Below are 27961 nucleotides of genomic sequence, written 5' to 3'. Positions count from 1 at the left end.
GGTTATTCTTTTGTCAAGTTTACTGGTGGATGGCAGACACCTTTTAGAGGCCTTACGTCTGGATTGCAGTGTGCTCCATTTAGCTATTTTTGCTTTGACTAGTCACGATTCCTGTTCTGTGAGGTTTCTTCAACTAATGCATGGCCAGTTGGGGACAAACTCACATCCCTGCACTTACTGTTTCTACTGTAATAGACTGTACACCTGGTCCAGGTAATCAGCAGTGGGTGGGACAGGGACAATTGGAAAACAAGCAGGGCAGTGGCTCTCAAGAACCAGGGTGAGCCACCCCTGCACTTTACACTACCTGCCCTGTGCCAAGTCTAAATGAATGCTGCACTGCTGGATGTGTAATTAGGTGTTTGGTTGTCAACAGATTTACTGTTATCTTATGCATACGGTGCAAACAGTTACTGCTACTTTAAGAAAACATTCTTTACTTAGCTTCGTCTGGCTCTAGAAGTGCTCGTAGGTCTAACAGAAAATGAAATTCAGAGGCAGCATGAGTGCATTCAAAGTCAACTGAGAGAGGTAAACAGACGGCAGAAAATGCTGTTCTTTGTACAAACTAATGCAAAGTTGCATCCTGTTGTGAACAGTTACTGACTTATGACATGAAGGTACCAGATTAAAACAAGCTTATACAGCTTTAGCACTTTCTGAAGGTGGAATGCCCCGACACTCCAACTCAATAGCTACACGTGTTCAGCTTTTAATGGAGAAAGGACTTATGAAAACTGTTTTGCAATAACAAATTGTTTAAAATATGCAGCAATGGTTTAAAGCGGATGAGGAATGAACCTTCAGAACCACAGTTCATCTGACTTTTATGTCAATGATCTGCTCTTTTATTCTGTGGAGTTTGATCAGCATTATGAAACACTTTTCTCTACATGTGTAGGCAATGTCAAAAAGGTAGAGGCAAATATTGGCCCCCCTCTTCAATTAAAACCACTTGCTGTACAGTGAAATGTGCAGCCTGGCAGAGAGAGATCAGCCTTTCATCCTGGAAACACTTAAAGCTACATTACATTAGCAGAGCTTTGACTCTCCGCTGCCTTTTCCCTGACACACTCTGTTGCTGAACTGGAGAGAAGGAAAGTGTTATGCAACAGTCTACCTTTGTACTGTAAATCTCACCCAAGTTTTTGGGACGAGAGAAGGGGATGACACATGGAGTTGGCGAGGGTCGTTGGCAGGTGAAACACAACAGCAGAGAGCCAGACACACAGCAGCCTGCTGGGAAACTGAAGCCGAAGTGCTGGAAAGCTAACGGCAGTTAAAAACATCTGGGCCACGGGAGAATGGATGACCTCTTACTAGAAGCATGCATTGGGCTAGAAACATGTTATTTCTCTGTCACTTTGGTGAAGATGATGTGAAATAAATCTGTAGATATGAGACCACAAGAAATCGCACAATCCTGCAAAATGATCAGTTGAGATTTGTGTACTTATTCATGGAAATGTAATTAATCCCTCGTTGTAAGGTGGTTTAAAAAAAAGGAGGGGAGATAGAAAATTGTCTCTCAGAGTTTCTTCCATTGTGCTATTCTTGGCAGTGTGGATAATTTCCCCACATTCCAATGCAGAAATTCCACCACCTCCTGCGTCTATCCATTTATCTTTTTAAGAAATCCCCCTGTCATGTAGCATTTCATTCCCCTCCTGCATTGAAACATGTTTGGGCCTTGTCTGCAGAGAGCAGCTGCAGTGCCAGGGACACGTTATTCCCCGAGCTCCACTTCCATCAGCCACCCACTGAGCCACATGGGCCACGCCTGCCAGCGACGGAAATGTTGCCTGAGCAAATGTACCGCAACACAGATATAATCCACGTGCAAACACGCTGTACAAATAACCGCATGAACCAAAGAACCTCACGTGCACGCAGCAGCGCAAGTGCAGTGCAACGTCTCAGCAAAGACGTCTGCAGCAAATTCAGTGTCATCATTCAAATCACTTCCTAAAGCCCTGATATGCAATTTTTCCTCAGTTGGTTGAGTTCCAGCACCAACACCTGTCAATCATCCTGACGAGCTGTCTGCTTAGAAACAGCCTCTCGCCTGAGGCTGAGGTAACCGTAAAGCCACCACAGACGATCAGCGAGCAGATGGTGAACGCAGCAATTCTTCAATTACAGAAAAATAATAAGGATGTTCTCACATTGACGTTCTCAACATCAGCGAAAATGCAATTTGAAATGCTCGGACTCGTATACAGAGAATTATTTAAAAATTAAAAATCTTGCATAAAGGAGCTGCTTTAAAGACCTTTGTTTTCTGTAATTCTGTGTTCTCCTTACAGAAGGCTGTTTATTTTGTTTACATTTTTGTATCTACTTTCCCTTATCTCTCCCTTTTTCATCCAATCATGTAAAGGTTTTGTTGGTGTAAGCCAAGTTCAGGAAGTAATTTTAAAATCAGATACACAACCATAAGTGCATTTATTTTATTTTTTCTCTGTCTCAGTCTCTTGGTGTCTCCTTTCATTCGTTTGTCTGTCTTTGATTCTCACTGTCTCTGTCGACAGTGAGGGAGAATAAGCAGGTCATTTGCCGGATACCATCTGACAGCCCACAGAAGACCTGTCCGTCTCAAAGTTCAGCACAGCAGCCGCCGCTGATGCTCCCCCACTCAGTGCTGCTGGATAATGTGACAGGACAAGACAGTGATGAGGCGAGATGGTCGAGTCGAGACTGTCTGACTTTTACAGCAGTGACTGATAAAAGAGACAAAAACACACACTGAGTGCTATCTGTTTTGGTTGCACAAGGCTCCTTATGCCAACAGTCTGCGATACGGGTTCGTGTGTGACAGGAGGAGTTATTGTCAAACAAGGTGGATCTAAAATACACGACAAAGCACCCGATAATCAATGATATGACATTTTAGTTTAATTCCAACTGTTGTGAAGAGAGTGCAGTTCCTTTGAAGGAGCGATGAGTCACATTATTACTGATCTATAGCATAAAAAACCTGCAGGAGTTTGTCTGACTGATCCCAATAAGTTGATGGTTACCTGCCTACTGGTTTCTGGCATGGAAGGCTACAGCAGATTTAATTTATTTTATGAACAGATATTACTGTGAACACTTACACTAATTACAGATAAGACAAGCATTACTGCTCAAACACTGAATGCTTGTTTAATATCCTCAGCCATGTACGGGCTCTGTTTAAACATTATATTTGCTCTTTAGTGCATTTCACTGTTGTTGACAAACCAACGCTGGACAATAATTAACATATTTATGTCAGATGTGTATTTCACTCAATCAGCTAATAAGCAACACACAAATGTTGGTTTCCATTTACAGTATACATCTTTCATCATGCATGTAATCACATATAGATACATAATTGATTTGTCAAACAAATTATAGACCGGGACTTAGATGATACTGAAGCGTAAATCAGATCTTTTTGGATCAATCAGAGTCAACACTATCCATCCTAGAAGAGGAATCCCTCTTCTGTTCCTGAGGTAGCTTCTATTTTTTCCTGTTAAAGTTTTTCCTTCTCCTTTTTGAGGGTCTGAAGACAAAAGGTATCATTGTTGTAGAAGTTGTAAAGACCACTGAGTTAAATTTGGATTTGATTATCTTAATTTGGATGTGTGTGCTGTATTTTCTCCCTTGCAAAAGAGATGTTGATTTGAATCAGATTTCCTGATTAGGTAAGAGATAACTAACTTAACTAATTACCATTGACAGTTGAGGCTTGATTAAAATTAGAGGGTTACCTTCATGTTTGCTGAGATGGCACGAGTCAAGTTGATTTTGGGTACTGTGAATTTAAATTTTGTGCAAGTGTTTGTAAGTTCACTTAATATAGGTAGGAACCTCCAAGCAGGTGCAAGGTGCTGATAGACGAATAAGGCTAACGGCTTGTTAGTAGTATTGTAACGTTGTTGGATTTATGGAAAATAGATGGACTTGTTATGGATTCTTGCACCAAACACTGGAAACTTTGCATGAGGATTACGTTATGAGGTTATGACCAATAAATATTTCACCCGAAGCAGAAGGGGATGGGATGTCATTTCTAATGAGGACCAGTGGGCTTGTCAATGACTTGACCTGTCTAGCAGCGTCTCAGTGGCTTCAAGTTTAGACTTAGCCTCTATACGGGGTTTCACACTTTGCAGCCCAACCATCCATGTTGAAGTCGTCTCTAAAAGGTTTAGGAGCACATAATGCTTTTATATTTTAAAGGGTAATTTAAGGATGTTTTTATACAATAGCAACACAGAGCTCTCCCACATAATGTACTAGTCATGACCATTAGTTTACATCAGGTTTACAGCACCCAGAGTTCAGCTGCTCCAGCCATGAAAGAAACCAAAAGCACAAATCTGAATATTCACAACTGCAACGTTTAACATGACGATGGGATGTTTTTAGTTGTTCCACAACAGACTGCAGAAGATTATATACGTATATAGACTATGAATAAAAACCTCTGTTTATTCTGTGCCAAACAGTATTGATCACCGTCACCCACTGCCAGTGGACCGGTTTTGGACCAGTGGGTGCTGTAGTGATCCTACGAAACCTGATCAACCAAACAATGTGAAAACTAACAGTAAAGTGAGATCAGAGACTATGAGCACGTGTATTTCAACACATACATGTGGTTATGTGATGTTGGACTAAAAATGTTATTCAATTACTTGTTCAAATGTGTTCACGCTCCGTGGTCCACCGGCTTGTGCTTTGAGTTTTTAATCAAAGAAGAAGATATTTTCTAACACGGTTCTTCATCTCTTGTACTGATGATTCAACCGGATCAAAGCCACAGAAGAGCTTCAACGATGACTCACCTTTCGTTCGATAAGAAAAAAAACTGACGTTGACTTTTAAAACCATGGCTGCCTGATATCGATTATTTTTACCTTTTATAATTGACCTGGTAGATACTTTTATCCACAGCAAGTGTGTATAGAGTCAATAGAACAACTGGTTAAAGCCAGATATGGTATATTTAATCTAATTCTCTTGTTGTCACATTGAAAACACTACTCTGAGTACGTGTGTAGAGCCTGCGTTATGTTGTATAACATACAATGTAAGCTATGTACGACTGAGGCATGTCGTGTTTACACTGGGGCTTCTCTTCACAGGCTCCTAGAGTACATACATTTATATCTGTCAAAACAGATTTACAGAGGACGGCTAGAATGACTGGTCAATGAAGGCTTCACTGCTGAGGTCTAAATGCTGTATTCACAGCCTCACTTACTATTAACTAAAGTGGGATGAATGACCTGTCAAATGTAATCCTCCCTCCTATGTGTCTCCCAATTACCTCCGCCGCCTGACCCAGTCCGTTAGTTCATCGCCAGCCGACGTCGCAGATTGTTGCCACACGGGAAGGGCTTGAAATTAGAAAGTAAAATCCAGAGGGGAGGGACTGTTCATTGGCTCATAATGAGTGAGATCCAGGTGTTCATGAAAAAAACACAAAGTTATGACACAGAAGGAACAAGAGTGACCAAAATTTTAAACCAGTGAATGTAAAATAAGCCAGTGACTCCCACTGAGCGAGAGTAAAAGGTATTTATTATTATTATTATTATTATTATTATTATGGCAATAAAGCCTGAGTGCAGTGGTTTCAAACTACAGAGCTGACAATTAACATATTTAAAATAATTTAATAGTAATTCAAAAAATGAGGAGGAGGATGAGTCAAAAGAAAAGCATCAAACTTTCTACTTTTACCTTTTCAATATTTAACTATATCACTCATTAATGTATGCAGCTCCATACCTTACACATAGGGACAGGTGGCCGCCACCAATTTTAAAAATGCATAAAGGAGTAAAATGTATAAATAAAACACCTGTGCTGTATTATGTATAAATGTATGTTGATTGTCTGACTTCCTACAAAGTTGAACTCCATCTTTGTGAAACATGTAGTCAGTAATCACTGGACAGACATTCTTCCAGTTATTTCTAACTATTTCTAAACCACAACAGCCTTGTGACTTTTATTCAGGAGGACAGAAGGTGAGTTAAACAAAAAAAAAAATGCAATTAAAATAAAAAATAGAATATGAGTCAAAGGTGGGAAATGTATTTGCAGAAAGAGGCCATATGTTTGGTGTTTATTTGTAACTTCACTGTTGATCTAAACTTATTTAGGGGGAATCGCTCGAAAACCAAAGTTCAGTTTCGGCTTTAGCTTTAGCATTTAAAGCAACAGGCACCAAAACAGCTTATTCTGAGGAGGACTGCTACAGACTGGGTTAGAAATATGGTTTATGATGGGGACTTTTTTTTAATGCAAGTATGTTACACAAGTCTTTTAAGACCCTAGGGCGATGATATGGTATATAACGTGATTAACTTTTTCCGATTGGAGACATCATGTTGAGCTGAGGAGCTAAGTACGAGGATAGGGACTGAATTTACCACTAATCTTCATCATTGCATTATTAGGGAAATAAAAACATTTGTGTCTTGCAGTCTAATCAAGTAAAAACAAAAACCTCAGATCTCTATTTTCCCACATTCAATGCCAAACTGCATGACTTGATCCAGGAAATTTTGAAGAAACTATTAGGAAAGTAGCCAAACTGCACAATAAAGTGATACTGTAAATTCTTGTGAATTTTATTATTATTTTACTGCTGATACGGTGAATAACAGGCTCAATGTAACTATTTTAAAGCAGAACGCAATAAAGACTATTTGCTTAAAATCAAATGAACAAATTTGATCTAACAGATTTAAGGATTTGCACTTACAAATTTGATCTCTCCCTGTGACACCCAGAACTGTGCACCTATTTTAATAATAAAACTGGCCGCACTACTGCTCCATAGTAGGCTGCATTTATTGGGAAATTATGTTCTAATGTGCACAATTATGTGCAATATAATGGGTGTAATGACTCTAACAGGCACACGTAAAGGAGGAAAAACTGATACTGTAGATAAGAGACATTTCAATTCTGCGCCCTTTTGTAAATAGGAAAATTCACACTGTCTGCGCTTTAAATGAAATTCATAAAGTCTGCATCAACCCTGTCTTTCTGCGTTACTTCAGATATATTTAATCTTTCCCAAACTCTACTCTTTCTTCTTCCTTCTGAAGAAAAAGTGTTTCCACTTGATGATTGTTTACACACTTTTCCTTTTCAGACTTGGAGAGATCTGTTGCAGTAAATACTCTTTAAGTCAACGTACTCAGCTTTGTGTTGAAATGTAGTTTTTCCTGTTTATGCCTTAAGCCCAGTTCCAGTAGTTAACACACAGTAAAGGAAGAACATAAAACGGACAAATCCAGGTAGATCGAAGGTGACGAGACACTGCAAAATTTAATTAAATCTATCAAAGGAGCCAAATGGATGAGTTTTATTATGAAGAAGGTTAAACACTGCGCTCTATTTGCTTTCACTCTCCATGTCATATTCTTTTTGGTCTTTATTTTTCTGGGAACATGTTCTCCACCTTCCAATACTCAATCTTCCTCCCACCACTTCTTGTTCATCCCCTCCTTTCAGCTCCTTTCTCCATTTATCTCTAACTCCTAAACCCTCTGTTCCTTCCTCCTTCTGCTCTCTTTGCACTTCTCTCTCACAGACGTGCTGTTTTTCACCAGGTACGAATGTTCCCTTCGCATTCTTCCATTGCTCTTCACCGCTGACCCCTCTCACACCACAGGGATACATCAGGATGAAATACTGAACTGGGAAAGCTCCCCCAAGGCGTTTAGCAGCCTCACACTCTGTCCCCACGTCCAGCTGAGATAAAAGATAAAAATATAACACTGTGAAACAGCTTTGCACCACAACATCAAACTACATTCAGCACCGTCATAGTTATGGCAGGCTGTAATTCTACCATGTAGCTACCAGAAGTAATTATCCGTCATGTTTTGATATTTAGGAAAGCTGTTACACGTGAGTGTCTACATGTAAAAGAAGATGTCAAATCCAGGGTCCTATAGTTTATAGATGTTTCTAGTTTTGTTTTATAAAATGCAGCCGCAAAATATACTTTTGCATGAAATGTTTAATGAAGAACTTCATTATTTCACAAACAGTGTAGCAGCACTAAATTGGCTCGTGATCCTCTGTCGCTGTTTTTTTTTTTTTTTTTTTGTCACACTACATCTATTGGAAAGATGCCAGAATTCAAAGATAAAGATATTCACTTCCCCCTCAGGATAAATTTAAATTACTTTGACTTCAACTGTTTAATTTTTATATGAGCAAAGTTTCAATTAGTCCAGTACTTTGATTTATAACCAAATAGCTGCTAAGCTACTGGCATTCCCATCAGTGTCACCTGTATTTGGTGTATAAATATTTACATACTAAGAGTTGTGACACACCAATAACTAAGGAAATACTGAGGTATCAGTAGTCTGTACTTGTCTTTCAAAACATATGCAAATATTCAAACTGTAAAAAAGTTGCACTTAGGATCATTTGTGTAATATTTCCTCACCGCTCTTACTCCCCACAGAAGGTTTATAGCTTCATCTAAACAAAAATATGTCTGATGAGAAGCTGTAATTAGCACCGTGCTCCATTTCTGATCTGAAAAGTCAGAGTTGTTGATATGGCAGAAAAGACACTGAATGGAGGTTTGGGTGCAGGAACATGCATGTTGGACGTCTTTCAGCCCTTTTTACTATTTCTCTTAGTGGCCACTTGAAGTAATACAATGAAAAATAAAAAAATGCAAAAAGCATTCTCTCCATTGATTATAATGACAATAGACACGTCTGTAAAATAGATCTAAAGCACCCCTAAATGTTTACAAATCAAATCAAACATAGTACAAAATGGATATTTTCAAGACTAAATCAGTTTTCTCTAACCACTGCTGACTGCTGCTAACACAGCCTACATGAAAAGTTTAAATGAGAAGCTGTTTACACTCGGCTTTCATCACTGAGGCTGACGCTGAACAGATAAAGGAAAGAGTATTATATACCGAAACAGCACAGCAGTAGCAGCGTAGCACTAAAGCTGTCAGCAAAACAACACTGAAAAACGTTTATGGAGACAAATTGCAGTCATTATGGATATGGAATATTTTATTTTTGAGAGTGATTAAAATGTATGCATTTAGCTCGTAGCATGTAGCATAATAAGCTTTAGAAGTGCAATGTCAGGACATTTAAAGTCTTTTTGCATATAAATCACCACCCACTGGTGCAGTGAAACTCAAGCGGATGGAGTTCGATCGTGTTTTTTGCTAAATTCCCTCATAGGCTAATTTCTAATCCATCATTCTATCAAAGTGCTTCAGCTACACTCACTGGGTGGAGGGGGTGTCTCACTCGTGGCAGAATTCAATAAAAACTAAGATTAAACGATTTATCTTCTCATAATATTCCACTATGAATATCAAACAAGGCTGATACCATGGTAATGAGAGAAGAGCCCAAGGAGCGTGGCCATCTATTGGATTTCCAAAATCAATGCCCTCGGATAGAAAAATACATGAGCCACCTGCAAACACTGAATCTTAACAATGCACCGTATGCGCTGTGCTCACTGCCCCTGCGGCACTTTAAGTTTCTAATCCTGCCTTCACTGATGTTGGCATCCTTTAGATTCCCTTAATGCAGGGAGCATTTGCTGAGCAAGTGTGCTCTTAATAAACACTCGCTGCTTCTCATTTACTCAGTTATTCATACTTTCTCATATTATACAGTCTCATATACTGTTAAATACTTGACTACTTGCACTCAGCTGCGAAGCAGTGACACTTTTCTCTACATTTTCTCCCAGGAAAAGCAGGATTTCTAACTTTCAGCCCAATTTCTTCAACTCCAAGGCAGCTGTCATCATCTAATGGGGGCTTTGCAGCATGAATGATTTACAGCTGACCCTTGTTTGAGTTCTTGGGGAGAAAAACACTGCTCATGAGAAAAATACATATGAGAACACTTTAAAGAGGGGAAGTGTAACTGCAAAACACAAGGGTGTGTCCGAAGACCTCGTATTACTGGCACGCGGCTGTGTGAGCCCCAGGCTGCCTCATCAAAATGATGATTTAGTCCTGGGAGTTTGTCGCGCTCATAAATCCCCAGGTCAACCTTGTCTCCGTGCAAAAAGACACTGTTGAATTCTTCCCCTGGGACTGGTGTGCTTTTCATTTGGAAAACAATAGTGTTGCAGGTGTAAACTGCTTGCACTCACACTCCAGCTGGTTCTGCTTTGACAGTGAAACGCGGTACAGCATGAGGCCAACCCCAACGCACGCACACAAAGTGGAGATTAGTGAGGGACGAATGACATAGAAGGAGCATGAAACTCAGAAACAGCTGCCTTTAAAGGTAATAGTTCTCCATTTACCAGTTTTCATGTGTTTTGCAAAGTCTTGGTTTAGTTTCACTGACATAAACATTTCTTGTCTGAAATGACCTCCAGCTGAGTTAAAGCTCAGTGGTAGAAGAAAAACCACAGGTTTTCTGGTTAAGTAACATCATGTTCAGACCAGCTGTTAACATGAGAGAGGAGGATAATAGCATGAAGCTAGTTTCACTATTATAATTAAAGTAGCAAATGTAAAACTAATAATAATATTTAAATATATGAGTAAACCTAATAAATGATCAAAAATAAGCTTCTTGAGCTGCAGTTTATTTTTATTTAAGACTAATTTCAGACACATCTGCTAGATCACATGTGCAACAACTAAAAAAACATTTCACCAGACTCTGGATCTTTCCAGCAAATCAGTTTTTAATGAACTGGTCACACAATCAGATGACAGTTTCAATGAGCTTCAAAGGTTGTTCGTGCCATCAAGATCCCGTGTTTTACTGTTTTTTACAGAAATCCCTTCACTTTCTTGGACCACAGCCTCACGAGCCTAAACCCAAATCTAAAAGATTGTTTTTAACTGCAACAAACCTCCTTTAGTTCTCAAATTGAGTAGTATTCCCTCTTTTAAGACAAACAGATGGGCAGTTAAAGCTGACATATTTTTGTTATCGCCTCAAAGAACCCCAAGCACATGGCAACCCCATCAACTAAGCAAAAACAGATTGCTCCAGTCTCCCATTTCTCTCTTACATCAAGGCCTCCAATGTGCAGAGTGCACTGAAACAGAGATGGGAAACAAATATATATATATACATATATCACCGTCCTTTGATTCCAACGCTGTTTTTCTTAATCACCACACTGTGGCTCACATTTCACAGAAGTGAAACACCAAGAGGAGCTTTGAGAGTTGTTTAGCCTGATTGAACTGTGCAGTATAGGTTAGTCAAACAAGGAGGAGACACCAGACTACAGCATCGGCTAGGCTTCTCCTGGGAAGCTGGCACTAAGTAACTCCATAAAAAATCGTCTTGAGCTCCGCTCTATTATCTCTGCATTCCAACGGAGAGAGAGCGAGCTGGCAGCTATCCAGAGAGAGTGAAATATTATCGTGGGAGAACACATCGAGACGAGCTCCGCCAACATAAAGCTTCCAGTCAGTTCAGGGGGTTAAAAAGCCCCAGAGCACGAGCTAAATGATAAGGGCCGTTGTGCTGCACATTAGACAGATATGTGCTCCACTCCACTGCAGCAGGTGTGACTCGCTGGAAGGAAGGCGGCCGGCACCGTGGTGGTCTCGCTCGCGCTCTAGCTTTGATCATTCTTCATCATTTTGCGAGCTTGCACGCTTCCCCCTCCAGGAATACAATTTATTGAGTCCATTACATGTTTATGGGACATGTGTAAATCAAATGAGAGTCTGCAAACCAGCCCCGACTCACCCTTTGTTCTTTTCATTTTGTCATTATTCACAGCATGCTTTGAGCAATCATTTGTCATTTGAAAGTCAACAACAAAAGGAACGGATACAGTGGGAGGAGCTGCTGGTACCAGAGGTTTTATTTAACACTGTCAATTCTTGCTTGAATGACTCTTTTATTTTTTAAGATTTCCCCAGTGTTGGATTTTTATTGAACAATATACAGTATAGATTTACACTGAATTAGATTAGCAATTTATTGTTGCTTTTTCTACGTCCGTTTGTTATGGTGCCATCTCAATTTCTGCCTAAATAGCTACAACAATATTGATTAGTCTCCATTACAATCAGACGAATGAGTCAGAGCTGCAGTAAATTCAGAACACTTGTTTTGACTTCGACCCAAAATACAAACACATGTGCTGAAAAACTTACCAGTTTTCTTTCACCAATTAACGACAAATCCAGCTGAATTCCAAGCCTGTGTGTGTTTCTTACACCTCGGGAGCTAAAGATAATTTCTCTCCTTCCTTTTAATGTCCCGAGACTTAAAATAAAAATCTAAACCAGAATCAAACTCTGCATGATCTCACCAGCACTCTGCAAGTACACTTGTTCATATGTTTTAAATTTCATGCCCATCCAAGGCGAGCAATTCAGTCAACTGCCATTTGACTTCAGTCGTTCGGCTTCACATTGTGCTTATGTTAGCCATCATCTGCTAGAAACGGGCATTATTTCGCTTTGTTTTGCGGTACCCAAGCTGTAATGCGACTGGCGTACATCATTTTCAGCTGCTATTTTACCGTTACTGTTATTTTTTTCCCTCGGCATTCAGGGTTATTATTTCTGTAAGTTGATTTATAAAAGCCTGTAGAGCTGAATTGATCTCATCCATCACTATTACTGGAGCAATTTTTTGTTGTTTTTTTCATGCATTGTAGGTTTCTATGATGGAAGATGATGTCTTTATCTCATTGCTGACTGCAAAGCTACAAAGACTGTTTCTCCAGTCAGAAATAACTGCAAATGAACCCACCATACATTTTATTCAACAAATCGGAGCTGTTCCTTAGTGATTCAGATGTCAGAATAACTCGGACGTGCTGCAGCTGTCCGTCAGCTAACAAATGCAAAGAATGTATGGGGCTTTTTCAGCCAGTGCTGTGAATGCACAAAAGAACCCCTCCGACTTCACCACTCACTGTGTTATGTGCTTTGTCAAAGAGCACATTTCCATTACAGCCACTGATGCTAACATTGACTTAGCGAGGATTGGTACACATTGAAATGGACTGTGATGCTGCCGTGAGTGCAGACTGAGGCCCGTGTGTCACTGCTGCTGCAGGACTACAAAGCAATTTCCCAGCGTGCAGATCTGCACGCAGAATCGATAAATCACACTCCTGATTACTCTGCAGGGGGAAATGGAGTTTGTATTGTTTCTCCAAGACAAATGTAGGCTTCGGGCAAGATAGATCTTATTTTCAGGGCCAAAGAAAGACAACTGAAACACACACACACACACACACACACACACACACCTCCGTCTCCACTCTGTTAAACTGAAAACTACTTTTACCCCCTTTTCACTTTTCTCTTTCATTACACTCCAGAACTCACCTGTTCCTGTTGAGCTCTCCCCCCCTTTTCTTTTCGGGTTTGCTCCATTTCTTTCAAAGTGGCAATTTCAATAACTCTTCCACGATTGAATCAATTTAAAGTTGCAGAGCAATCTCAAAAGTTCTGTGAAGTTTACTTTCTGCTGCTTTTAAGCCACTGACCTCTTGACTGCAAACTCATCCTCAACACATCCCTGCGTCTAGACGTTCTCAAAACATGTCATCAGCAGCAGATTCGGACAAAAATGTAGAAAATCTGCTGCTTATTTCATATTTGGAAAAATGTTTTTTGGTTTGTTTGTTTTTTTTTATGAAAGAACAAAAGTGAACTCAGAGAAATATAATACATTGTTCCTTCTTGCCCAGTCATTTTTTGTTGCTCTTCATCCAAACTCTGGCCCTGCCGTGTAACAAACCAAACACTGAATTTCTTCCTTGATTATATGAAAACACACAAGGAATGTTATATCAGACAAAGCCAAAAGTCTGATTGCACCAGATACACTTTGATTTATTTCATCTAGATGTGTCAATGATATATTTATTAGCAGGACAAGCAGAGCTGCTGACAGAAATTGGCTCTGAGTTTGACATGTATCTAACAAAGGCTCAAGATACCGATGAAGTCTCCTATGATATCCATGTATGGTCTGGAATGTCGATTACAAAGCTTAGCATGTGTCATGCAGAAAATAAAAACATGCTCATTCATCAATTAGTGTAATAATGTAATCAGTCTAGTCTTGATTGATTTTGAATAGATGTGTGTGTTAGAGAGAGGTGAGGTTACATTTCAGATTTTGCCCAAGAAACATTTTTCCAGCCTTAAATGTGGATCTATTACGTGGCCTGTTCACTTCTGCACAGAAATGATTTATTTAGTGCAAATTAAGTCATATTAAGTCACATAACCTCTCCATAACACCTGCTGTCCTTTTTGGCTACTTCTGTAAATTAAATACAGAAATTAAAACAAGTAGCTTCATCACATGGATGGAAAAAGTCTATGAATCAAATATTATTAGAAAGTTCTCCTCTCACGTTGGACAACTGCATCCACACACGGTCTTTTAAAGGGAAACTTCTGTACAGCATATTGTCCTTTCACAAGTGTTAGATAGAAAGACAAACTCAATCAACAACTTGTTGATATAAAGAAGCTCATAAACCGTTCAACACCTGGCAATAATAACATGCCTCCAACAAAACATGTTCCTAAACCTCATCTCCACCCTGCGCTGAACTACATCACCTTGTTTGTGTGAAAGCTCCTTTTGAACTGGAGCCTCCTGAAAGACCTTTTCTCCCCCTGTGGATCCTGAGCACTTGTATATACATGCATGAAATCTTTTTTAATATCTTGAAGCGATATTTTCTTGTATTACGGCACCCCGCTGGGGCACAAGAAAGAAAGAGAAAGAGAAAACAAACTCTCTTTCTTCCCTCCAGCTATGGACTTCCTCACTGCGTCACTCAGCCCACAACAAGATTGCACAAAGGCTCAACAAGAGACTTTGGTATGAGTCCCATTTCACGCAGGTGTGGACACACTTCCACTAGTTTCTGTTTTCTTCTATAGCACATATAAAAACCACTGCACCCGTAATGTGCTGCTGCACTGCATTAATGGAAGAACTGTTGTCATCGTCTATAGGATCATTGGGTATTTTTTGAATAAGGAAGCGTAAATGTTTATTGAGCCCTGGAGGCACGAAAGCAATTCTGACCTCATCTGAGCAGATAGGAGTGTGTATGCTTTCGGTGGGACTACAGATGGAAACTAGTTTCAGCTTGATCTGTAAATCACAAAATCTGCTGCACTCAATCGAACAGCTGTTTGGTTTTTATGCACAATTATAAGCAGAGATCTGCAGCTTTCAATAACCTGCCTGAGAGGTGGAAAGTACTTTTTAGGTAAAGTTATGGAAATGATTTATGTACTTTACATATGTTAGAATTTCGTTTTGCATCTTTTGACTTCACCTCACTACGTTTTAGAAGAAGATTTTACACTTTTTAATCCACATTTTATCTATAGTTCATGACAAACAAATACCGAATACAACCTTTCATTCTTTTCTTCGTCTCTACATCCTCCAATCTGTCTTTCTTTGCATCCTTAATGCCTTCTTCTCATATTTCCTTGTGTAATCCTCCTTTCCTTCCCTCTTAATCTCTTTCTTGCATGTCCCCTGGAGACACAAAAGTGTCGCTTTCTTTACTGAGAGTACTTTTGCTTCAGATGCTTAAGCTCACTCACTTTTACTCAAATAACTATTTCATTCCAGAACTTTTCCTCTGTGGCACCGATGTGATATGTCTGTTGCTGTATGATTTGTAAAACATCTTTACAACAACTTTTCCCATCCAGCCAACTCCGTGACATATAAAGAAACTTGATCAGACCTACAAGCTGGCAAACAGACTTCTTTGTTGCACCCTTGAAACCGAACTTACACTGGTGTTGAAAGCGCTGCAAAAGAGGTCTTGTGTAGGCAGCACAGCCGAATGTAGGACAGTGTATGAGCGCTTTTGTATAAAGCTCCTGGCTCTGACTCTCTGCTTTTAAAACTCCACCACTCTCTGCTGGTGATTAGGAAATCAGGAGCTCAGAAAAAAAGTTTAAGAGAATAAGCAACAAAGAGGAACTCAGAGAGCGAGAAGGTTTGCTGTGTGTCTGTGCACCAGAGAGTGAGAGGTGATTACTTTGTGTTAATCTAGTATCAGCTTTCCACCATTTGGAGGGTTCCCAGTGTATTACTCATTATCTGCAGACAAGTCTGTTAAATACAGATTAGACGGGCCGAGAAACAGGACACAGTATTCCTCAACTTTCTCATGAAACTCTCAGGAGCAGGAACAAATTTTCTTCCCATGGGTTATCTGTGCTTTTCTCCACGATGTCCACACTTTTTTTTTCTTTTGTCTGCTTGTTTGTTCTCACTCTTATCCAGCTGTTCCCCATATTTCAACCTCTCTTTCCAACAAATTTTAAATTGAGTCATCCCTGTAATTCAAAGTAAGACGCTGGGGAAAGAAAACTTTAAGTCTTTCCTCTGTCAGGCTTTCTCTTTTTCTGGGAGTCATCATATATTTTTGATGACCTTGCTGATTTGAGCCATGTGAGGCCTCATATTTCCTCATAATTACTTTCAAAAAGAAAATCAATCAGATCTATACGAGTGTATACACGAGTCCTGGTACAGTAAGTGCACATTTAAAAAGTAGTGCTTCACTGGTTGCAAATCCAATAAGGTCTGTGTAGCCACATGCTGCCCTTGCATATCAGCAAGCTGTTTACACCACATATTGATATTGGAGAAATTAGCAATTAAAGAGGTAGCTCTGAAATGTGTATATTTCAAACACAGAGTATGAACAGTATAGATCTTAAAAGATGGAGTTGATGCCATAAAATCATCCTCAAACAGTGACGGGGTCACAATCCCCCCACAAAATTCAACCACCAGTTTTCACACGGCCAAATTTCTACATTTAGCTCCAGAGAAAACTCAACATTAGACATTTTTTACACATTAACAGTCTGTGAACGAACCTTAATTTTCTGGAAATTGATGTTTGGCCCATTTTGTAGTATTGTCAGCAATGACTAACAGCAACAATGGTAGAAGGCAGTGAAAAGCACAAACAGACTAAGATAGGTATTTATTCTCAACAGAGATGAGAGACTTACTGATCTGCATTTATTGTAAAAGCTTTTACTATGCAACAGGGATCTGTAATTGGCTAATAGTACTCTTTATTAGTGTTTTTCTACTGCATGGTACCAGCTTAATTTGATTTGATTCTGCTCACCTTTTTTGGTTTTCCATCAGGCAAATTCTGTGAATAATACCTGGTACAAAGAATCACCTCCGTCAAGGCTCCAATGAACTGGATAAAAACCAAAAAGTGGCATGAAAACGCTGCAGAATGCAAACTAGTGACTGCGCATTTCTGCCACTCGTTGATGTGAAGTATTTCCCTAACTCTCCTTTTTTTATCAGCTGTCCTTCATTTTGCTGCTTTCAGTCTCTTTTGAAACAAATCTCTTCTCCGTGCCATGACAAAAAGTCACATCATCATTCCTTCCATATCCTACATTTGCAGTATTTAAACTGAAGTACCTCTACCCGAGGTACCGAGCGAGTAGAGTTAAATCAGGATGAGCCAAGACCATGCAGTGGAAAAATGCTATGTCTTCTGCAACTAACTTCTAATAATCGAGATGTTAGGGAAGTGATTTACTTTTAATTAAATTTAGGATTTCTGCAGTTGAAGTTTTGATTCCTCCAGATGGTGCACAACATATCATACAGTCACTCTCAGGAAAATGTGGCATCACAGTGCTCCATTAGTTCACCGTAGAACATGCTACACAGGTAGATGCCAATTAATTTCCAACATTTTCTATGATGACTATGTTTCTTTGTTTGACGTAAAAAAGAAACAGATGTGAACGCTAACAAGGGGATGAGAAGCCAAATTCCTCAAAGTGAAATAACGTGTTCAGTTTGAGTTTTGATCCTAGAGCTTAAAGACCGAACTGTCAATAAATCACCAAACTACTTAGAGGATAAGTGCACAACAATCACACGAATTTCCATTAATGCTCATCTGTTTTTGCATTTAAAAAAGATAAATAATTTAGTACGACTAGAATAGAAATACACAGAAATGATAAGAGATCAACTTGTTTCCACCTTGCAGCAACTGAATAAATGTTTGCATAATGAAAACACCCAATTCTCCCACAGGTACATGTGCTCATCTTAAGTGTCAGCACCATTAAATGTTTTCCATCCACTTTCAAATCCTTGCATTTAAGCTTTAAAAGCATCATGTTTATGAAATGTTTTTGGGTAACCAAGACAGAGAAAATTTAATAAAAAAAGACAGGGGGTTTACCGCAGAATGACCTTAGGAAGGGTCAAACAGCATCTGAAAGGCAGCGAGCAGATCACATGACAAACTAGGAGATAAGGATGAAACTCACCGTATTAAATCCTGGGAAGAGGCTGACCGCTGAGGCTGTGTCCAATGGAAACGGAAGAAACTGCTTCATGCCCAGCGACGTCTGGACGGCAGGCAGGGTGGGACGCACCAGGGCAGGCATGAGGCCATTTTGACATGTGTTACCTGTAGGAGGGAGAGCAAAGGCAACATGTTGAACTGCACAACGCAACGCTTGAGCCAAATCATTTCAGTCTGCATCCAAGCAAACCTTCAGTCTGTGTGTGTGTTTAGCGTGCATCATCTGTATCATCGTCTTCCTTTGCACTGTGAAACATCCTAAATGTGGAAGTTTTTGGTTTGGTTATTTAGCACCTGCAGCGCAAAGACCACCAAAGCTGACGATCCTCACTTTAGCTGCAGTTTCTAGTGAGAGTTGATTTAAATCAGGAGTAAAAACCTTTTTGGCAGTTGGTAGAGAAAGTTGTAACTCTTCTGATAGCTCAGAAATCCCCAAGATCTGCACTTTGGGTGGCTGCTTCATCTATGGAACCATGGACCTTGAATCTCATAACTTTTAGGGGATATAATTACTCAGTTTATTATAAAGTTTCTACTCTTTTACTCTTAAAAACGGGGGCTTTCCATCTTTCCACAGTCAATGTATAGTGTTCGTGGCAGATTAACCTTCAAGGTTTTTCTGACCTTTTAAAAACTCCAAAGCTGTAAAGATGGAACTCAGGGTTAATTTATGAGCTTTTTTGTAGTTTGGAACAGAGTAAATGGATTTTGAAAAACATAAGTGTCGTAATGTACGTAAGTGAATTTGACCCCAGCAAAAGGTTCGTGGCGTACATATTGTGAAGCCACTTGAGGCAAATGAGCTAAATCAATCAATCAATATTAACTAATAATAAATTGGACTATAAAGATTCATTTTAATAATAATTTTTCTTGGAGCTGAGTATTTTTACATTCAACATTTGTGAATGGTCTCCATGACTGCATACTGGTTCAAAGACCTTGTCTGTCATTCACTGGCTGCAGGCTTGTGTATTCTCTTAATTAAATTTCCCTGTGTAATCACAGTCAGACCCAAATTATGTACTGAGAACAAGTTGTACGTTCAGATGACCACTGAGTGATGCTGCGATGATGTTTATCTCTCAGAAACAGATGTTCTCATTCTGAAATTGCCACCACAAAAAGACGAGGAATGACTGCGGAAGGCACAGTGTTTCTTATGAGATGATTCAACGGTGAGAGAGGCCTAGCCCACACATCTCTAGGAAAAACAAAAGTAAATACTTCATTTTTATTGTCATGTGAGTGTGCCACGCCAGCAGAGCGGTTTATAATCCACCAATTGGAAACAGCACAGTGCTGATTTCATCACGGCAGGATCAAACAAAAAAAAAAAAGTGAGAGAGAGAGAAGAGAAAACTGTCACAGCCCCCCAAAACATCAGAAATTAAAGAAGCCATTTTGCACAGCTATAATGAGAACCAGAGGGATGATTTTCTTTATTGCTGCACATTTAACAACAGTGGAACCCCAAGCCAGCATAGCTCTAAAGCATTGGCAGATACAGTATCAAACCGCTGTCTTGAGACAAATACAAAGGTTTGCCACGTTTCAGTCCCCAGGCGGTGGTGAGGGGTAAATACAAAGCAAAAGTCATAAAGATGAGAAGAAGGAAAAACCACAGGCTGTTCCCTCTTCTCTCGCTCGCTCTTCTGCCTTCTCCCTCCAGTCGCCGGAGCGCTGCCATCTGTTGGAAACAGAACACATGCCGTCTCTCATGTGGAGGCACGTCCTAGTCCCAACTTTAACAAAGCATGTCCTTCTGTAGGGATCATCCAACCATGCCATCTCTCGACATGCCGGCTTGACGTCAGCCCACAGGCACGCCTCACCTCGCGCCCAGCCAAATCCACATTCAGCGCTTCGACGTGCACAGTCAAAACAACCCGTTCAAACACACCAGGGCTGATGTGTGAGGTTAGTCTGCAGCAAGATGAAAAGTGACCAACTGAGATGTGAATTGGTTTGACAGGGATGCTGATTGACAGAAAATGAAATGTGACATGCCACCACAAGTGAAGACTGTGAGGTTTTCCATTCACTCAAAGATGATTAGTTCCACCACTGATCAAGAGATCATAATTGTTTGTTGACACAACGAAGGTTCCTTCGGAAAAATGTAGTAAATATTCCGTTAGAAGTGCTGAAGTAGGACTACAGAAGTAGACGTCCTTATGCAAAATGAAAAGGAGTTGTTGTTTTTCAATGTGTAAGACATTTGAACTAAGTACAGTAAGTAAAGATTAAGTACTCTAAGTACTCCAAACCACATGTCTGCCTCACGGTGGCACTGGTCTTATTAACAACTCATCATTTGGGAACCCTGCATATCTGTACCAAATGTTGGTCCATCTGAATTGGTAAAGTAATTAGTCACTACAGAAGTTACTATAAATGGAAACTACACGCACCGTGTTCTTCTAACGTTAAACCATTTCTTAAACATTAACTCATTAGACAGATGTGTTTATCCAAAGTAACTCAGTGATCATGCAAATACTAGAAGTCCAGCATCTTGCCTAAGGAAACCTGGCCATGTGGATTAGAGAGGACGGGGCTTGAACTGCCATCCCTGTGCTTAGTGGTCGACCTGCTCTACCTCCGGAGCTACAGCCGATCTAATCTCTATTGACAATCTAGCCAACGTGTCCAAACACAAAAGTGCATTCCAAACTGCGGCAGGGGTTAGTGTTTCAACTCTCTTTATCCTGATCGTCTGTCATCACCAGCAGAAGGACAAAATGTAAGTCTGAGAGAGAAAATGAGCCTGTGGCTGCTAACCTGAACTTTAACCCCGACCCCGGATTTAGAGATATTCCAGCACTCAGACAGAAAAAGCCTTAATACAGAAGAGTCTGACAGAAATGCACAGATGGGATCCATAATTATCGCTTCGTAAAAAACTGTTAATATTTGGCTAAGAAAATGTTAATATTTGAGTTCTGTCGACAGCTTCTTAAGTTCGACTCCACTGACAGAGTGTGGGATCCAGGTGGGCTGAATCTCTGCAGCTCACACTGTCATCAGGTTTTCATCGAGAGTCACTCCACACCGAAAGGTCAGCAGGTGACAGTCATTAAAATAACTAGCAGAAGACTGTGTGAACAACCTGAGTCAGGCCAAGTGTCGTCCTGATCTTCTATTCTAGTACAGCTACTGTAGCTGGAGATAATAAAAACTAAAGTAATGAAAAAATCAAATGACTGTCACCATTACCTCCAAACCTCCCAGTATTAGTCTGTTTAAATAGTGAATGCAGCTAAATGAAGAAGTCACTATGTACTTTACCATGAGATGGCTAAATATGAACGACTGTGGCTGTAAAATGTTTGTCTATGTAAAAATGAACCACAACTTTTTATTTTAGGCCACACAGAAAGCTGCAAAGAGAGGGGACTGTCTGTCTCCAACAAACCTGAAACTAACTAGATGTTTGAATAAAATATAAATCACAAAATAGGACGTGGTCGTAGTGGGATTAACCTGCAACTGGCCCTCAGCAAAAATCAACTGCAAGACCCCGATTAACCCCACACTCATCGCTCCTTCTGTGCATGTGTACGGTAATTGCTAAAATGCACATTTAGCTGCATAGTAATTACACAGGGAAGCTCTTTAGGAGAGGACATTAAAATCAGGTAATAAAACAGGACCTTAGAGCCGCAATAATTAATATTTTACATTAGCAAAGGATGAAATTATTATGTGTCATGACACATATGAAAGTTGCTGTCATGAAGTAGCATTTTAGCATCTTTCAGCTCTTTTTTTGGTTTCACATCCACCAGCTTTATTGTTTTCATTCACTCCCACTGCTCTTATCCAGCTCTTACCAGTAGACAGCTGGTGGTGCAAACCCAAAAGGTCTTTAAAACACTGTATAACACCTGCCAGCCATCAAATGTCAGACAAAGTTAGCAGCTACCATGGGAACATTTAGTGGCTGAAGCCATAATCATTTCAATACATGTGATTTTCAGCCTTATTTTGAAGTTTCAACACCAAAAAATGAATAATGCAGCTTTGAAGACCTTTAATGTCTGTTTTTTATTATGCTTTAGGGTTGAATGTTTTTTAAATGTAATCATAATTAATTAAATTAACCAAACCAGTTGACGCACACATTGAGCCACTGAACCAGGCACTTTTGGAGACACGTTCTTGCTCCACTTTGCCCAGAAGCGTAATGATCCAGAGCTAATACGAGATCTGACTCCTGGAAACTTTTGAAACAGATCAGAATTGATGAACATTTTTACGCACTGCCTTTTGTTTACCCATTCCCTTTGAGGCTGTGTTTAATGATGCAGCACATACAGTTTGAGATGTTAAGAGCAGCTCATTGGACAGGATGGTTTCACGGTTACTGTTGCGGCGTTCGTCAGACTCCGACTGTCCTCCGCATTGCCCTTCATGAAAGACGCACCTATTTGGGCTCAAGCGTTTTTACTCCTGCGGCAATATGTCAGGAGAGGGAGAGTAAAAGTGATGTCTAGAGGACGCAGACTGGCATTAATAATGAATCATCTTGTACCGCCCTCCTCCACCTCCTCTTAGTTTCCTGAACCTGGCGGCTGCTGCTCCTCTTAAGATCCATCCAGAGAAGGTTGGAGTCTGTGTGGTCAGAGATCCTCAAAATAAAAAGATTGCTTTCACACAGCCATTTCCTTTAGCAAATATAAATCCAATTACCAGATAAATCTGAATTCCTCTGGCAGTAATTTGTATGCAGATGATGTTCCAGATGTGATTAATGCCTTTGTGTTTTCATGGAGTTCACTGATTGTGTTCCGTGACCCTTAACATGCTCTGAGATCAGTTCCTCCCTTCAAGCGATTAAAATGAACAACCTGAGCACAAAGGGCACATCTGAAACATTCTTATATTTTTGACAGCCACACTTTGACGGATTTTCCAATTAACCTTTACAGGATAAGCTCTGTATTCTTAGGGAACTGTGGCGCACGGCGTGCATTTGGCTGCAGGCTACAGTACGTACGTAACAGACGCTGCCTCCGTTCCCTTCAGATTAGCATACTGTAGCTCTCAGTGCTGTCATGAGTGTAGCTCACTAATAAACACAGCTGTCTCTGAATCAGTTCCAACAATCACATCCCATACGCTCTGTAATCTGGGGTTAACCAAAAAGACATTTACGTGCTACTAAATGCCGACCGCAAAGCCAAACACGCCAGATAGATTTCCTCCGGGCCTTCAGCTCAACAACACTAATAGCTTGTATCATTGCACCACACACTCAAGACTTATTGGGCTGCTGGGTTCTTTTGCTGCCTGGGTTTGATGTCTGTGCACGACTTCTTATGCAGGAGGGACCTTTTCTTTGGGTCTGTTTGTTTTCATTTTTTCAATTCTGATCTCTGTTTTTGAAGAGGTCAAGACTCTCACCGGCTCCTTTCAAGATATGTCACCAGAGACAAATCACTTAAACAGGAAACATGTTCCAATTAAAAAGAAGCAATGCGGCGTTGAGCAAACAGCATTATGAATCTTTCACACGATACCATTAGCAAGGTAGAATAAGCACTAAAGAGAACGGTGCACGAGCACTTTTTCTCTTTTGCCTCTTGTATGTGGAGATATTGGTTCGTTTGACACAAACACAGACCAAACAGGCATCAGAGTCCCAGAAAATTCTCTGAGCTGGTCTTTAGTTGAGCTTTTCCACTTTCACTTCTTGTGATTGTGGGTTAAACACAGCCACATTCAAAACCCATCCATCCCACCAGACCTGCGTCACCTTTATTTCCTCTTTGCTTTCTAGCAGTTTCACACCTGACCGACATCGGCGATGGCTCTCAGAGAGCTAAGGCTGTCTCTGCACTGACAGCTTATTCATTTATAAGCTCCAAGCTCCCTTTTCCTTCCTCTTCCCTCCCTCCTCTGTGTATGGCATAACAAGAGAAAATCCTTCACACTCTTACAAGCCACGGTTCGTAACTTCAGATCGCTTTAATCCCCGGGATAAAAAAATGACTCTTTCATTTAACAAATCACCCCCTCAGAACTCTGGATCCCTGTGTAATTATTCCTCCGATGTGACTGTAAGCCAGCCGTGAGAAGAGCACTTGACGAGAAGCCGCTCGTGCATTAAGTCTTTGTAAGCCTCCTTCAGTCTGCTCCATAAAAACTAATGGAAGGGGCCTGTGTTCGATTTCTCTAAATATCCTACACAGAATATCAAGTGGCTCTTGAAGCTGGCAACTCGGGTCTTGTTTGGATTCCGATGGACAGGCAGCTGGACAAACAGTCACAATCAAATCAGAAACTTGGATTCCCAGCAGCTCGACCACCTGGGATTCAGTCCAGTAAACCAGAACATGAGCACGAGGCAGGGAGTCACCTGGCGAGCAGGTTCCTTCAACATTTTTAGGATCTCTCAGTGTGCAACTTCACGCTCTCCTTCTTTTCCTTTTCTATTTTCTGCTGTAAATGCAACCAGCTCTCCTGTCCATCTTTTTTAGTTTCCAGGACAAGTAACAGGCAGGCTGGAACACATTTACATTTAGGAGAGAGGGAATGTGCACGTACACTCTGCATTTGACTGTGATAAAGCCCATGTGAACGCACGTAAGAAAAAAAAAAGAAGCAGGTCTCCTAGGTGGGTAACTTCATGTGCTTTTCCTTTAATGGAAACCAGCACTTCTTCTGTGCATGCTCATAGTATCCAGAACAAGTGAGAACACATACATCTATGTTTAGGTGACAGAATCTGCACAGACACACACCTGAGGGCGCCCATATGCATGCAAACACTATGCAAACGTATAAATACAAACTCACCAAAGAACATGCTGCTCTCCATAGCTCCTCGGGCTCAGGGGTCTGCTGTATTTCCTTTCTGGTGTCCTGCCAGTGTGTGTGTGTCCATGGACTGCAGCCTGGGCATGTCTCATACACTCCTCAGGGGTGTGTGTGTCTGTGCATGTGTGTTCAATCCACGAGCAGCGTCAGTGGCCAGTCTGCATGCTGCACTCTGCACTCCGCCGCTGTCTGTGGACCTCTGTATCTGCCTCTCTCTCTCTCTCTCTCTGGTCCTCCCTTGCCTCTCTCGTCCACTCCCCTCTTCTTTAGCTCTTCCCCTCCCTCCTCCTCATGTGTCTTCCTCCTCCTCCTCCTCTCTGGCCCCTCCGCACGCTGGATCCCTTTGGTTGTTTCCTTTCTCTCTTCGAGGTGTCTATCTACGTTTTCCAGCAACAGCCTCTCTCTCTCTCTCTCCATAGGTATCTCATCTTTGTTTTATGTGTCAAACAAGCCACTCTCTCTCTCTCTCTCTCACTCACACTCGCTCTTTTCCCCGCTGTCTCTCCTCTATTTGATCTTATTCCCTTTTCCCTGCTTCTATCTCTAGCTCACGCCTCTTCTATTTTCCTTTATTCTGACTGTTCCCTCTCTCTCTCTTGTTTTTTTTTCTTACTTATCTCTGTGTCTCTGTTTCTACCTCTGTAAATATCGCTGCAGTTCTTGTCCTCTTGCTGTCTTTCTTCTCATACCCTCACTGCCTCGCATCATTTTCTCCTTTTTCACTCAGTAGTTTTACATGCATAAACAAAAACAGGATGCTGGGAGAAATCGGGTTACGTTGGAAATTGGGCAACACACTGTAGGAAGTAGACAATCAGTGTAAGACAGGCGCCTCACAGAAGCCGGGCACTTCAGTTACTCACACATTCATAAATGTACAACAACAAACATACTGAAAGCTGCAGTAATTAATATTTTTATGTTAACAATGTTCAGATGAGATGCAGCTGTTTCTAGTGATGTGAAAGCCCCCTACTCATTACTGAACAGCAGACAAACAAAGGAAGCTACTGGCTGCAGAATATTTGAGACTGAAGGGCGGAGTGGAGAAGACCAAAACAGAGCAATAGGGACAGTGATTAGTGGACTTATATTTGCTAGGTAGCCTGAAATGACTATGACTACAAAGAAATACTGATGTTTTCCCATGTCCAGTGTATAATATTATCTATTTTACCTTATCAACTCCATAATATTATAATATATGTCTTTTGTTTAAAACCATTTGCACAGTCCTCAAGTGGCCACAAAATAATTTATGTAGGTTTAAGTTTGGTAAAAAAAATAGATCATGTAGCTGTAACAGCTGCAGCTGTGTAACCCCCGCAGAGCACCACTCATTCAAAGGAAGCCCAGCTACACCATAGGGGAAAGTTGAAACAGGCTCAACTTGATGCAAAACATCTTCTGATGTAGTGCAGCACAGCACATTGATCCACTCCACCTCCGAAATACACAGTACATGGACTGGAGGACATGGAGGACAGGCTGCTTCTTTCTCCACCACCTCGTTGATGCTGATGCAGATAATTGTCATTTATTTTTGGTCCTGTCAGTGAATTTTCTCACCAATTTCTCTAAACATCTTCCATCGCATTGCAAATTAAATACCTTAAAACCTTTTTAAAAAAAAGAAAAGTAATCTTGCACTTATACCACGTGACTTAACTTTAAAGTTCTTCTCATTAGCTTAGATATTTGTTTGCTTTGTATCTCACTTGTACGTCGCTTTAGATAAGCGTCAAATAAATAAATTAATAAAAAATTAAAAGCATTTATTTTAATTTTTCTCCTTGCATTATATGTATTTCTAGTTAGAAACTGCTGGACCTCCTCTACATGTAACACTATAACTTGTAGTAACTTGGCTACTGTAAAGACTTGGTTACCATGTGTCCATGCAGCAGTCGCATTTGTCCTTTATTGTTTCTCATTTATTTGTATGTTGGAGTATTTAAACTGGTAGAACACCACTTTACTTTACAGTGTCAACTTTAAAGAGTTATTTGTTAAATCCATTTACTCGCAGTTATAGATTGTGCTTTGTTTTGTTGTGTGTTTAGCCAGACTTAGCATTCAATTATTTTAAAACACGGATGCATCGCTTCATATAATGACCTTTTATTTCATCTCGCTGCGCTGCTGTCACAGTGATACTTCCCTGATGTGAAGTCTTTTCTCCAGGAACAATAAAGGACAATAATCAAGTTTCTCTAATCGCCAACCTCCGTTATGGAAACTAGATTTCTTGTTTACATTCTTTTTAAAGAAAACCATATAAAACTGACAGTAACACAGTTAGTTAGTATGCGAGTGCACTGATTGATTGTTTTTTTGTGTGTGTTTCTCTCCCTCTTCTTTTACACTTCCTTTTCACCCTTTGTTGGTGACACCCACTCTTTTGTTTTCTCTCTGATGCTCACATATTCATTTCCAGACTGGCTTTTTGTTTCCTTTCGCTCCCTTCTGTCTTGTTTTGCTTCCACTTTGTCTCTCTTTTTCTTTTCATGATTCATTTTTTCCCTCTCTGACTGGTTATAATCAGACTCAGCAGGAGCTGATATCAGGCTGCTGCTGTTTCTGCAGCCACGAGACACTGCTGCTGCTCCCCACTATCTGTGGTCTTCACACACAAACACACACAGAGGTTTTTTATTTATTTATTTTAAACGTTGCACCACATGAGAACAAACTACACACAGATAACGATAAACACATGAAGACAAGCGCACCAAGATAAAGACATACCGTACCGGCTGCCCAG

General features: G+C 40.4%; 1 protein-coding gene across 2 annotated transcripts in view; it reads right to left on the bottom strand.

Annotated features, from left to right (window-relative positions):
• znf385d (zinc finger protein 385D) overlaps positions 1-25399 on the bottom strand; it is a 58290-nt gene extending 32891 nt beyond the window's left edge. For both annotated transcript variants that reach the window (XM_026369975.1, XM_026369976.1), the window contains exons 1-2: positions 25177-25399; positions 18335-18477 (exon numbers count right to left, since the gene is read on the bottom strand). In XM_026369975.1, coding sequence (XP_026225760.1) covers positions 18335-18477; positions 25177-25198 — 165 coding nt within the window. In that variant the 5' untranslated portion in view covers positions 25199-25399. The remainder of the gene's footprint in view (positions 1-18334; positions 18478-25176) is intronic.
• Between the last annotated feature and the right edge of the window lie 2562 nt (positions 25400-27961).

This window comes from Anabas testudineus, chromosome 16 (assembly GCF_900324465.2).
Source record: "Anabas testudineus chromosome 16, fAnaTes1.2, whole genome shotgun sequence".
Lineage (NCBI taxonomy): Eukaryota > Metazoa > Chordata > Actinopteri > Anabantiformes > Anabantidae > Anabas > Anabas testudineus.
This window is presented reverse-complemented; position numbering and strand designations above follow the sequence as displayed.